The 13,826-nt window shown below is 42.4% G+C and overlaps 1 protein-coding gene across 6 annotated transcripts in view; it reads left to right on the forward strand.

Annotated features, from left to right (window-relative positions):
* Positions 1-12,804, forward strand: part of ADGRG2 (adhesion G protein-coupled receptor G2) — a 127,838-nt gene extending 115,034 nt beyond the window's left edge. For all 6 annotated transcript variants that reach the window (XM_078065343.1, XM_078065342.1, XM_078065344.1 and 3 more), the window contains 5 exons: positions 2,629-2,728; positions 3,271-3,554; positions 5,970-6,071; positions 7,480-7,632; positions 10,771-12,804. In XM_078065343.1, the coding sequence (XP_077921469.1) occupies positions 2,629-2,728; positions 3,271-3,554; positions 5,970-6,071; positions 7,480-7,632; positions 10,771-10,955 (824 nt within the window). In that variant the 3' untranslated portion in view covers positions 10,956-12,804. The remainder of the gene's footprint in view (positions 1-2,628; positions 2,729-3,270; positions 3,555-5,969; positions 6,072-7,479; positions 7,633-10,770) is intronic.
* Positions 12,805-13,826: the final 1,022 nt, after the last annotated feature.

Consider the following 13,826-nt stretch of genomic DNA (forward strand, 5'->3'; position numbering starts at 1 on the left):
GTGAGCTTCGTGATAATGAGGTCAAGCTCTCTGTCCCTGACCTCCTAGCTAGCCTCACTCTGTTCTAGATCTCCCAGATATGACACACATGTACGACACTGTGCTCAAAAGGGCAGAGTGAGATGAACCTACCAGGTGAGACCTGATGTAACTTCACAGCCGCACTGATACAATTTTCAGATCATGCCACCTATTGGTGGTGGGTCACAAAGTCTTAGACACCACACATATCTTGAAGATTCGGGCAGTCAGCTCTCCACCAAATGTAGGAGCCTCATCAACCTGACTGGACTTATCTTTGACTAAAGGTAATCTAACCTCTGCTTGAACACTTCTATTATTAGGGAGCTCATTATCTTTGTTAAAAAAACAAAATTCAACTGACTAAATTTTAAAGATCTTATCGGCTCTATTCAGGGATTCATGAATCGGCAGCATCCAATCTAGCAGATAGAAAGGAGCTGTACAAAACGAAAGACGTTGATAGGCAGAAGGGAACAGGAATAAGCAAGTTATTCTAGGCAAAAAAGTGAGTTCGTTATTGCCAGGTTCCTCTCCTTTAGGGGATGACAGAGGTGTCTATCAGGCAGATTACGTAACTAGTGCTAATAATGTGATTCCTGATTGACTGGTTTAAGATGCCATTTCTGGGGGAGCTGAAATTGTAATTAAGTCAAGTCTCAGTTTCATCACCTGGGGCTTACCATAAGTGACTCAATTTTAGGTCTGTTGTCTTGTTTTTAATACCTTACAAGGCAGCCAATAACCATTTTCTAAAGCCCTACAGCTCTGATTTCCCATTAAGTTCACTTGGCTCTCTGGTGGCACTTACCCAGTGGTCTCGTTTTTGCTTTCTAAGGCAAAACAATAAGCTGGCACCTCTCTGCCAAAGAGCCCTTCAGATAATCTGCCAGTAATATATAACATTATGAAAAATGCCCTGTTCTTCCATGTATCTTCACACGAGTAACCCCACGAAAGATAAGCTGGTGAGGTTGGCACAGGCGGTAAGGAAACCAGCTCGAAGCGAGGACATGGTTTACCCAATTCACACAATTTGAGAGCAGCCCAGCCTGGTTTTCTGATTTCTCGTGCGTATCTTTCCACTGAATTACAGCCACCATCCCTCCCTCTGCTCTTTTTCAGGCTAAATATTCCTTCAGATATTCCCTACACAACAGTACTGCAGACCCTTTACCACACTTGTCACCCCACCTGTCATTATATCTCTGTCAAGAATAACAGAACACCTTTCCAGAGAGATGAGTCACTTCTTCCTAGAAAAATAAATCACTGCTTCTGACACCGAGCATGGATTCTCCCTTTGTGGAATACCAAAAGGTCACATTCTCTGTCCTGGACAGGCTCCACAACCCCAGTGTTTTATTTTTAGAAAAGTGTTTCACTTAGGAAGTTATCATATGTTAGTGTCTCTGTAAGGTACAAATAGAAAAGAATTAAATGAAATATTATGTTAGATTGTACCAAGCACCCCAGCCTGTGAGGAGGAATTGTTTTATTTATTTATTTATTTATTTATTAAAGATTTTATTTATTTATTTGACAGAGAGAGAGAGAGCGAGAGCAGGAACACAAGCAGGGGGACTGGGAGAGGGAGAAGCAGGCTCTCCGCCGAGCAGGGAGCCCGAAGCGGGGCTCGATCCCAGGACCCTGGGATCATGACCTGAGCCAAAGGCAGACGCTTAACGACTGAGCCACCCAGGCGCTGGAATTGTTTTTTATTTACCAGAGACTTGAGACTGGATGTCAGGCTGGTCTTTGTGCACAGAGTATGAGCTGTCCGCATGGAGTGGGGTGAGGGGTGATGGGATGGGGAGTGAGAGGGACTCCTTCCCAGCCAAACGCCATCTTAAGCTGGGAAGAGCCTTCTCATTGTGCTGCTTCTTAGTGGAAGTGCCAGTAGGCCCTTGAAAGGGCCAGTATAGTGGCAGTCAGCAGCCCCCAGATCAACCAGGTCTGCTCCTCAATCCATTGATGGGTTCCAGCTAGTCAGTGGAGGATTTGGGGTTCATAATGAAAGATTTGCCAGGAGTTGCTGATAACCCTACTATGCTGATTATTTGCTTTACATTTTGGAGTCCTTCACTTTGCCTGCCACCTGAGCCTCAAAATTACATTCCAGATGTGTATAAGTTAAGGGTAACTCTAGCTGCTGTAGTTGACAAAAAAAAAAAAAAAAAATCTCAGGAGAAGATAATTTCTCACACACAGTCCAGTTAGCAGGACTGGAGAGGTCTGTGGTCTTGTGGTTATTCAGGATCCAAGCTGTGGGAAGCTCTGCCTCAAGACAGGGCTTCCAAAATTGCCCTGAATTTGGGAGAAGAAAGAGTGGAGGATCTCATATAGGAAGTTTTTATGGGACAAGCGCAGAGGTAGAGCAAATCACTTCTGTCCATATCCCATTGATCAAGACCTAGTTATGTGGCCACACACAGCTGCAAAGCAGGCTGGGAGAGGTCCAGCCACGTGCCAAGGAGAAAGAGAAACAGGGTTTGGTGAACAACTCAGCAGTCTGCTACCAGAAGAAACTAGAACGTGATCTCTAGTCTTTCTTCTTACCATCTTGGTTATTAGAACTGTGTGTGACTGATGTTTCCCATCTTCCAGGGCTACCAGCTGTGGTCGTGACCATCATCCTGGCTATATCCCCGAATAACTATGGCCTTGGGTCCTACGGGAAATTCCCCAATGGCTCACCCGATGACTTGTGAGTACAAAGTCCCTGAGGGAATGTTAAGTGAACTGGAAAACTGAATTCTCCAAGGAAGTGGAGTATGTAATCGACTCTGACGCTCATCCTAATAAAATCCAGTCACATTTACGGCAGTCTTCACAGTTATGTATGTGATGAGATAAGCTAGTTGGAAATGCCATGCTACTATTTAAGTATTAAAAAAACGAATTGGAAGTTTTTTGAAAATACTTTTCTAAGCCTCTGATAAAAATGAAATACTAGCTACATTATATTAGTAAAGACTCATGGATAGAGTGACTAAGATTTAAAGGGGGTAAAATCCAGAATGTTTTCAAAGAATAGTTTGTAAATACTTCTAATCACCAAGTGTCCTAAAATAAACTCTTAGGGTTTTTTTTTCCTTCGAGCTTTAAGTGGTTGTTAGCGAACAGCTGGTTTTATCTTTTTTTTCCCTCTTGGATGTTTCGGTAAAATGATTTAGATTCATTGTATCATTGTGAACCATATTTCAGCACTGTAATATGTTTCCCATTGTTTTTCCCCCCAAATTCCAGTTGCTGGATCAACAGCAATGCTGTATTCTATATTACAGTTGTGGGATATTTCTGTTTGATATTTTTGCTGAACGTCAGCATGTTCATTGTGGTCCTGGTTCAGCTCTGTCGAATTAAAAAGAAGAAACAACTGGGAGCCCAGCGGAAAACCAGTATTCAAGACCTCAGGAGCGTTGCCGGCCTTACGTTTTTACTGGGCATTACTTGGGGCTTTGCCTTCTTTGCCTGGGGACCAGTTAACGTCACTTTCATGTATCTCTTCGCAATCTTTAACACCTTACAAGGTAAGCTCTGTAGCACTAATTACGCATGAATGATCCCAGTCGAACTAAAAATCTCTAAAAAGTATCTGTGAAGTGGCTTATTTCGTAGCTTAAGACTTACTTGTTGAAAAACAGATTCATCTTTGAAAAAGGGGGCTTGGAGATCCTTGGAAGAAACGGGTACTTTTTTCCTCCTCCATATTGTCTCCTCGGAGAGAACATATTGAGGGGAACCTGCCAACCCGCCAGGAACTCGCTTATGGGAATCACTCTTCCTTCACTTGGTTCCTTGCCCTTTTTTTTTTGTTTTTGTTTTTAATCTTTTTATGGAGGTAGAACATGCAAACAGCAAAGTGCACATGATCGTATATGTCCGGGTGACGTCTGGCCACGCCCACCTTCTAGGTCTGTTTGAGTGAAGACAATGAGAAATGGGAAGTCAATAGACAGAGCCAAGTGGCCACAGCCCGGCCCCGCGGCTCTTCCTGAGAAGTTGCTGTGCTGGGCCACCCCGGCGAGAAAGGGGCAGGCTCTGTGTGAGCTCTTCACGGCTTTCCATTTGTTCCTGAAGCCCAGCTGCACACATTTCCCAACCCATCAAGTTGTGGTGTTCAGAAAAGCGAACTACTAACTCAGATCAGCGTTATAAAAGACTTGTCAGCTGTAATTAATTTTTAATGGAAGTACTTTAGCATTAAATGCTAAGCAGGCTAATAGGTTTACGTAACAATAATGATAATTCTTGTCCCTTGGTTTCCTTTTATTCCAAATCGGCTGTGGGATGCCTTTTAATTCATTCTCATCTGCCTGTTTTCATCTTTTCCTTTCTGTTGCTTTTAGCTCCCATAGCGTCCTCCCGTAGTTCTGTCAGGCAGTAGATTATTTTGCTGGTTTTCAAAGAAATCCCAACCTGAGATTGAATTCAAATGCCTAATTTAGCTATCCGTTCTTATTTGGAGGAAGCCAGTTAATATACTTGTTGGTTACATAGTTTGTTAGATTTTTTTAAAAGATTTTATGTCTTTAGAGATTTATTTATTTATTACTTGAGAGAGAGAGGAAGGGAGGAGAGAAGTGGAGCCCGATGGAGGGGTTCGATCACAGGATCCTGAGGCCAAGACCTGAGCCAAAATCAAGAGTCAACTGAGCCACCCAGGTGCCCCTGTTAATTTTAACTTACAATGTACCAGTTCCTGAATTGGTATATCCAGGTGTTACACCACATAGTATTAAATAGAAAAGTTTTATTTGCCTTAATGGCATGCTAAAAGAGCAAAAAATATGCCCACATCACACTAATCACAAACATGAAAGCAGGGTACCTATCCTCATATATTTAATGTGGAAACTGAACCTGCCTCTGTCTTCATTTCCCCCAGAATGTCTTCTCATTAGAGTATGAATAGATGAAAGGAATGCATCGTTCCATTTACAAAAGGGAACTAATGCCTAATTCACTGGCTTTGGGGTTGGTTAAAGGAAAGCTGTGTGTGGGTTCTGAGTTGGGGCTTATTTAGGCCCATTTTGATCTCTCATACATGCTGTTTCTCCTCTTGTGCAACCAAGGGGAATTGCCCAAGGGTAGCAGATCAACAAAGGTATGCAGTAGTCAAGATGGCAGGTTTTAGGATGGGCACGTGTACTGTACTAGAAGCAAACCTGATATTTAAAAAGGAAGATTTTAAAGACCGACTGGGATTTCAGGAGAGGGAGAATTCAGAAGTCGCCCATTCTTTCAGCAAATATTTATTGGCAAAAGCCTTGAGGCCTGGTAGCAGCATGGAGCCCCGTGCCTGCAGGACCAGGAAGAAGGTGGGTGGGAGGCAGAACCCGAGTCCCTCTTCAGGTCTGTAGTGTTGCTTTCTTTGTGGCCAGGACACCAGCGGAGAATTTCCTTGAACAGAGTAGAGGGAGACTGGAGGGCAGACAAGGACATCACTGTGGGGCACCAGGCTTGGGAGGAAGAGGGAAGAGCCCAGGCAAGGGACTCTGCCATGGGCTGGAGAGGAGGAGCCAGGGATTTGAGACCGAGGAGGAGGATGTGGCACTTGACTGAACATGAAGATGCATCATAAATATGGAAGGGTGGGGAAGTAGGAGCCAAGGTCTGAGCTGGCATCCTGAGTAGAGTGGATGGCTTATACTTCCAAAGATAGGGAACGCCAAGGATGGGATGTGAGAGGAGAGACAGTTTAATTTTGGAAATAGGGAGTTATCATTCCTCTCATAAGTATTTTTTATCTTACAAAGAGAGTCCCTTCAGGGTGCCTTTCAATAGCAGACTTTCTTAGGACTTTGGACTTTTTTTTCCCCCCATTTGTAAAATTTCACATTGCCTATAGCTGCCAAAGATTTTATCTTTTGGGCAAAGGAAGTTCATGACATTCAGGTCTCAGTTTGGAATTATGTTACAGGTTTTTTTTTTTCCCTCCATAGGATTTTTCATATTCATCTTTTACTGTGTAGCAAAAGAGAACGTCAGAAAGCAATGGAGGCGGTATCTTTGTTGTGGAAAGTTACGGCTGGCTGAAAATTCTGGTAAAGATTGACCTTTTTCTCCTCTTAAATCTTGGGGAAAAGACATAAGTTACGATCTAAAGCAATCAATGCCGAAGGGCTGTCAGATCTGGAAATCAGTGAACGGATCTCAATTGTGAACATTAGGGGGAAAAACCCTAGTGAATTAAAAAATAATTGCTCATTATCTGGGAACTTCGTGAACAATAGGATTAACGGGCTCATTGCTTCTTAAATGAAACAAGAGTGCAGTTTTTCCTTTTGAGCCCAGGTTTTCCATTTGTCTGAAGTAATTTTTCATATTTACCTTCATAACTTGTTAAGCCTTGGCTCAACCTAGGGGCTGGGGGAGGGGTGAAACAGGTGATGGGGACTCCGGAGGGCACGTGTCGTGATGAGCACTCAGCACGTGTGGAAGTGCTGAGTCACTATAGCGCACACCTGAAACTAATAGTACACTATGTAAACTTACTGGACTTAAAATAAAAACATTAAAAAATTCTATAATTCTTTAATAAAGCATATTGTTTTCTTATTAAAAAAAAGCCTTGGCTCAACCTTTTTTCCACAGGTCCTGGTTGTCCATTGCTTAATTTGTTAGTGGCCCAGACGTTGTATATAAGCTTTAGCATACCTTTGGTTATTTTGAAGTTCTTTTCAGGTGTGCCCTGCTGCTTTGCAGAGCAAATGGCTCCTTTTCAAGAAAATAAGAAAACTGAAGTACTGTTTGAAAACATAAATTCCTTTTACATGAATATCCCCCACGAATACCACCTTTGCAGTATGGCAGAGACCTGTGTGCACAAGATCTGCACTCAGAAAATAGCAGTACATATAGTTCAGTCATTTTAAGTCATTTAAGAGCCACCTGTCACCACAACACAGTTGTCTTGTGTTGTTTTTTTGTTGTTGTTAAGATTTTATTTATTCATTTGAGAGAGAGAGAGCACACAAGCAGGGGGAGAGGGAGAGGGAGAAGCAGACTCGCCGCTGAGCCAGCCAGGAGTCCGATGTGGGGCTCAATGTGGGGCTCGATCCCAGGACCCTGAGATCATGAGCTGAGCCGAAGGCAGATGCTTAACCGACTGAGCCACCCAGGCGCCCTTCTTGTTAAGACAATCCTTGGTTCTGGAGTACTGCCTAATTCAGTGGCTATCTTTAGACACAATCAAATGAGCGTGGCCTTTAGTCCCAAGAGCATATAGGTTACTTTTAACCAGGTGGTCGTTTAAAGGATAAAGGTATATAGTCTTAAATGAAAATACATTTTATCACACCAACTTGTGAAATGTGTGACTTCTTTGTAAGAAGTGGAAGTGGGATCTGGAAGTGAGATCAGTTGCTAGAACGAGTTCCCCTGTGATCTGTCTCTTGCATTTGAGCTTCAAACATTCCGCCCTGTTTTTCTGAAATGCTTATTCTGCTGTAGACTGGAGTAAAACTGCTACTAATGGTTTAAAGAAGCAGACTGTAAACCAAGGAGTGTCCAGCTCTTCAAATTCCTTACAGTCAAACAGTAACTCCACGCACTCCACCACGCTGCTGGTGAATAACGATTGCTCAGGCCTTGCGAGCGGGAACGGTACGTATCCCTCAACATAGTGTTTCTCAAGCTAGTGTTTGTTTTATTAAAGTACTTTTATCCTTTAATGGCATTTTTGCTAAGCAAAGAGAAAAAGTACATATGACTAGTGGATCAAAATGTGGCTCCCTTATGGTAGAGGAAGTTTATTAATCCAAATGTATTCAATTTAGAGCGAATACCAGAAAAACTTTTTTTTTTAAGGTTTAGTTTTTCATGATGGGACTTCAAGATGACCTAAAACGTTTCCCGTTGCAAATCCTGATTTAAGGACTGCCCAAAGACCTCAGTGCCGTGCTCCTGCTGTGTCAGCTGTTCCGAAAATAGTTAAGACCATATCAATTTTTTAGTACATCTATAATCATACATATTTTCAACACTTTTAAACCTTCCTATTTTTTGCTTGTCATGTTTGTTCATTCTTTTCCACAGCAGGGCTGCCTTGTGGCAGTGCCCAGATCCCCATTAATATGTCAAATACTGCCAAGATGAATTGTGGCCAGTACTGGTGACCATGTATGTCACCAATATATGAACAGATTATTGCTGCAACGCCTCCTTATACTAATTCTGACATTTCTAGCTAAAACTTCCATTACATTTTCTTTCTTTCATACACTTGGCTGTCCATTCATAAAAGCTTATGTATTTCATTCTTCTTTGGCTTCTTAATACATCTTTTGCATTTTCATCAAAACTTCTATTTCTACTCGTATACTTTCTCCTTCCCTGGAGAATTTGCCTTTATTCATCATTTTAGGATATTAATTATTTTCATGATGAATTCAAATAAATATGTGAGAAAGTCCATATACCTGTCAGTTTTCCGACCTAAAGATGGGAGGTCCTGCTGGTTTATATAGAATTTAAAAATACAATGGAATGCCTCTAAATTGAGGTTTCTCAACCTCGGCACAATTGACATTTGGAGCTAGGTAACTCTTTGTTTGGGGGGGGGGCTGTCCTGTGCAGTTGGGGACGTTTAGCAACATCCCTAGTTTCCACCCACCAGATACCAGTAGCACCCACCCACTCACCCCCAGTTGTGACAACCAAAAATGTCTTCGGACATTGTGAAATGTCCCCTAAAGGGTAAAATCACCCACCTCCCCTTCACTGAGAACCATTGCTGTAGAAGATGAAAAACACCTACCATCTGGCCTTAGCTCTTTACCACAGTTGCCAGCGTAAGAGCTCTGGGTTCTAGGACAAATGGCTCTGTCGGGAATGACTCAATGTTAGGTAAAGAGAGTGGGGCCAGTAGCAATCAAGACTGACTGATAAGTTAGCATGAAAAAGAAGGTTCAAGGCAGAGAAGTCAGAGGTGTGAGGTAAGCCATCATGAATCCTCAAAATCACAACATATCAGAAAGCCTGTTGGCTTGGACAGAAATGTTTGGAGCTCTTAAAGCCAGGTTTTTTCCATATTCTAGGAACAACTCACAGATGAAGCCTCACTTGCCTAGCCTGTGTTGCCATGCTTTGGGCAATCAGATTTGACTGAAGCAACACATTTTGCACAGCTGTTTGACATGGCTGATTTGACACAGCTGTTTTGGATGGCCAACAGTGAGGGCGGGGGGGTACATTTTAGGCCACTGGAATGGCCAAGTTTTTAATACCACATAACATGCTCATCAGATAGACATCCCTGACTCCTGAGGCTGCACACCAGGATCTGGGATGGATGAGGTATGGGATGGGCAATTCCAGAAAAGAAACTGGAAGTTTAATGGTTTATTATACCAGGTCAAATTGTCCCTGCACCAAAATGTCCTCAAACCGAAATGGCTAGATCAGGACAGCTGCCTCAAATGGTCACATGCCCTATTTGGGCTGTGTTGACCATGTCCATCACGTAGTTTGTGTGAATGCTACATATCTGGTTATGCTTTCAAGGCTTGGGCACCAGCAGCCCTCTCACTCGGTACATGGGGGGCCACTAAACTCACAGTTTGAAAGAAACATCACATGTTGACTCCATCAATTCTGAGCTGCATAACCGTGTACAAAGCACTTGATTTCTGAAACCTTAGTTTCATCGTCTGTGAGATGGGGATAATAATAGCACTCAACGTGTAGTATAGTAAATGAGATAATACTTATAAAGTTCTCAACACTTAATCATTATTATGATGATTATAGCATGAACTCAAAAATGGGCTTATTATTCAGCTTTCTTTTTTTTTTTAAAGATTTATTTATTTTAGAGAGAGAGAGGAAAAGCGCACAAGTGGAAGGGACAGAGCCAGAGGGAGGGAAAATCTCAAGCAGACTCTGCACTGAGTGCGGAGTCTGACGCGGGGCTCCATCTCAGGACCCTGAGATCATGGCCTGAGCCGAAAACAAGAGTCACTCACTCAACCGACTGTGCCCCCGAGGTGCCCTGTTATTTGGCTTGCTGCATTGTCTTCCAGTAGTATAATGGTCAGGAGGTTGGTGCCAAGTAGCCAGAGGGTCTGAGCACACACACAGTTGAGGGCCTGCTTGCGGTGTGGGAGGCCCAGGTCCGAACTACATTGGCTCTAGAATGTCCAGCTGCACCCTGGCCTGGACTCTGAGGTTGTAATTAATTGGTGGTTTCCTCGTGGGAACCAGTCCTGTCCTGATTTAGTCAGAGGAGCCGGTTTACTCTACCAGAGATGGTTTTTTCTTGGCCATGACTGTTGTTGCTCTGGGTTTCTCTGGTACAAAATTTTATTTTATAGGAACCTGAAGGAACCAAGAACCTTGTAAGGGGACATATGGGGACCTCTGTTAACTTTAACGTTTTGGGGGAGACCAGAATATTATATTAGGTCATACTACACAGAAGCTACTTCTCAATAATATGATCAACCAGAGTTAGGAAATGGGTCTTCTCATATCAAATATATTGCTTCGCTTCATATTTTGACCGTTTCATTTAAAAAAAAAAAATTGCCATAGAGAACTGGTTTCTGACACATCCTCCAGTTTGTGTTGTTTACTTTGAGTGGCCTCAGGGAAGGATCGAAAAGTAAAACATGACAATACATCATAACTATATTAAAAAAAACAAACTCATGTACTACATGTGCCTACTTCAGAACGAAGTGATGTTTAACTGTGTTTATCTCTGGATACTTCATGATACCAATTTTGTTTTTCCTTATATAGGGAATGCTTCAACAGACAAGAATGGTGTTTCTTTCAGTGTTCAGAATGGAGATGTGTGCCTTCATGATTTCACTGGGAAGCAGCACATGTTTACTGAGAAAGAAGACTCGTGCAATGGTAAAGGCCGTATCGCTCTCAGAAGGACTTCAAAGCGGGGAAGCTTACACTTTATTGAGCAAATGTGATTCCTTTTTCTAAAATCAAAGCATGATGCTTGACAGTGAAAATGTCCAATTTTACCTTTTACACAATGTGAGATGTATGAAAATCAACTAATTTTATACTCAGCAACCTCTGGAGGAACATATGCTAATTGAGGGCAATGGTTATTGGAAGAGGAAACCCAAGACGTTATACATGGTTTTTAGACATTTGCTGTCTGGTTTTTTTTATCCTTCATTTTAAAAGAAGATTGGGTTTAAACAACACAGTAAGAATAAGACTCGTTTAAAATCAAAGTAGTTCATTTCTAGCCACATTTTAAAGAGGCTGAGTCATCTATGATAAGGTCCTATAAAGCAACTGTTGACTTCAGCCTGTTGGTGAGTTTAGTTGTGCATGCCTTTGTTATAAATAAGCTAAATTCTAGTGCCCCACATGTCAAATATCTTCTACATTTTTTTGTATTTATTTTCTTTTTTAAAATTTTTTATTGTTATGTTAATCACCATACATTACATCATTAGTTTTTGATGTAGTGTTCCATGATTCATTGTTTGTGCATAACACCCAGTGCTCCATGTAGAACGTGCCCTCTTTAATACCCATCACCAGGCTAACCCATCCTCCCACCCCCCTCCCCTCTAGAACCCTCAGTTTGTTTTTCAGAGTCCATCGTCTCTCATGGTTCATCTCCCCCTCCGATTTCCCCCCCTTCATTCTTCCCCTCCTGCTATCTTCTTCTTCTTTTTTTTTAACATATAATGTATTATTTGTTTCAGAGGTACAATGTGTAAATTAATTTCTTTGTAGAATCGTGGTTGTGTTATTGTGTCTAATGTGATAATTCAGAAAATCCTTGCTGGTTCAGCTCCTTTTGGAGATTATATGGGATGTGAAATACAGAAGCTTCACTGAAATCAAGAAATAATGGTGCCAGCCAGACTGGAAAAAGTGTGCGCAGACAGTGCGCAATTAGCTCATATAGTGCCTTTGAGCGAGTTGGAAAAAGGTGCCCCTACTGGGCAGACACAGCCCCAAGGGCTCACGGTTTGTCAAACAAAGTGGGGGCCCTATTTGAGCCCCACGCATCCTCTCGGGTGCACCCTTGTGCAGGGCACCACGAGTACAGCCATGTGCGGCACCCAGTCCCAATACCCATCTCCTGATCTCATCCCTAATCACCAGGGAATGGAAGCTGCGCCAAGATGTTTAGCTTAGTACCTTGGCCATGGAGAAGGATGGACCTGTAATCAGGAAAATTGTGAATGTGGAGGAGAAACATACACTGCCGCTTCTCAAATCCCCAGAGCCTTTCAGAAAAGGGGAGTAGAGTAGGATTCCTTTTTAAAGATGTATATGAGGATAAAAAAAAATCATACTGCTCTTCTTTAAAAGGTGACTGCATAGCACTTTAGTTGTTAGGACTGGTACACTCTGGCCCCGCCAGAGCTATAATTATTTTTTAAAAGGTGTCAAGTGTTGAAGAATGTATAGTGACAAGGGGGAGCAGCTGTTGGGAACGTGAACTATCCTGCAGTGCTATTGTTTCCATATGTATCAAACCCTGATTGCTCCTAGTTATAGAGGGTTTATTTTGCTTCCCGCCTATAGCTAGCTGCCTGAACAATGCCTCAAGTGTGTCCTGATTAGGAACTTTGCAAAACCCTGTAGTTCGGTCTTTCACTATGGTTCCCTTGCATATATTTCAAGTGAATGTTGTATCCCCGACTAACCACAATAATAATGTAATACACTTCTGTGAGTGCTGATTTGCCTTTGCAAGATTTCTTCTCTGATTTATTTAATTGTCTTGTATTTATGTTAAAATCGACAAAAATGTTAAGATCGCCAAAATAAATTTGTAGTTCAGTCCTTTGAGTTTGAAAGCTTTCACTGAGGGAAGGCGCCTGGGATCTCTTGCCCCGGCGATGTGGCATGTGAGTGGCCTAAGAGGAACGTGACGGTAACATCTTCTGGCAAACAGCGGACACACAGTGATTGTGAGGTGAGAGCAAGGTTCCTCCCCACGAGATCAGTTTCTGAGGTCTCTTCTTCATTTTCCCCTCACACTTTCAAGATTCCCTCTTTAACACATGTTGCCATTGGCCTTCACAGCCCCAGATTTGGATCCCCCCTCCATGTCTCTGCATCCTCAGCATTGAAGAGTAGGATTTCAAGAAGGTGAGGACAGGATTAGGGATTTCTGGGGAACTGATTAGTATAGGGGAGCTACAAACGGGGGAAGCTGGCCTTGATTCTATAAGAGGTCTTTGAGCAATCTCTCCTGTGATGCTCCGCTGCCTCAAAGATGTTGAGGATTAAATTGATGAAGGTGGTGAGATAACCTGAGATTTGGGTGTGAGATCTCACAGACCAGATCTCCTGGAGATGATGTAATTAAAGTGTACACCAAAGGATGCACAGTGTCCAGTGTTCTTTAGATTCTGTCCATGCCCCCTTATTTTCCCTTTTGTGTTTTGTGTCTGGGTTGTGGTCCTTAAGCCAAATTCTCTTGTCTATTTTTTTTTTTTTTTTTTTTACTTCACACACATTAAGGGCAGGACAGAGAGAATGTTCCTGAGAAGCATCCTTCTTTGAGTTTAAAATTGGTCTCACAATCTGAGACTCCACTGAAGGAGACCGAAGTGCTAGTATGAGGAGGCAAGGAGCATCACAGCAGTGACCAGTATTTGAAGAAGAATTTCTTCAGAACATTTGAGAAGTTTTTCCCCAAAACACACTGCAATCATTAATCCCACAGAGTAACTCTTAACTTCAGGGAGCAGCATCGGGACTAGTCTCAGCAAAAATGGTGAAATGGCTTCATTTGGGATGCTGGTGTATATCTAATGAGGTCACCTAGAAAGCAGGTTAGTTTGAAGACCATTTTGACA

This window comes from Halichoerus grypus, chromosome X, assembly GCF_964656455.1.
Source record: "Halichoerus grypus chromosome X, mHalGry1.hap1.1, whole genome shotgun sequence".
Lineage (NCBI taxonomy): Eukaryota > Metazoa > Chordata > Mammalia > Carnivora > Phocidae > Halichoerus > Halichoerus grypus.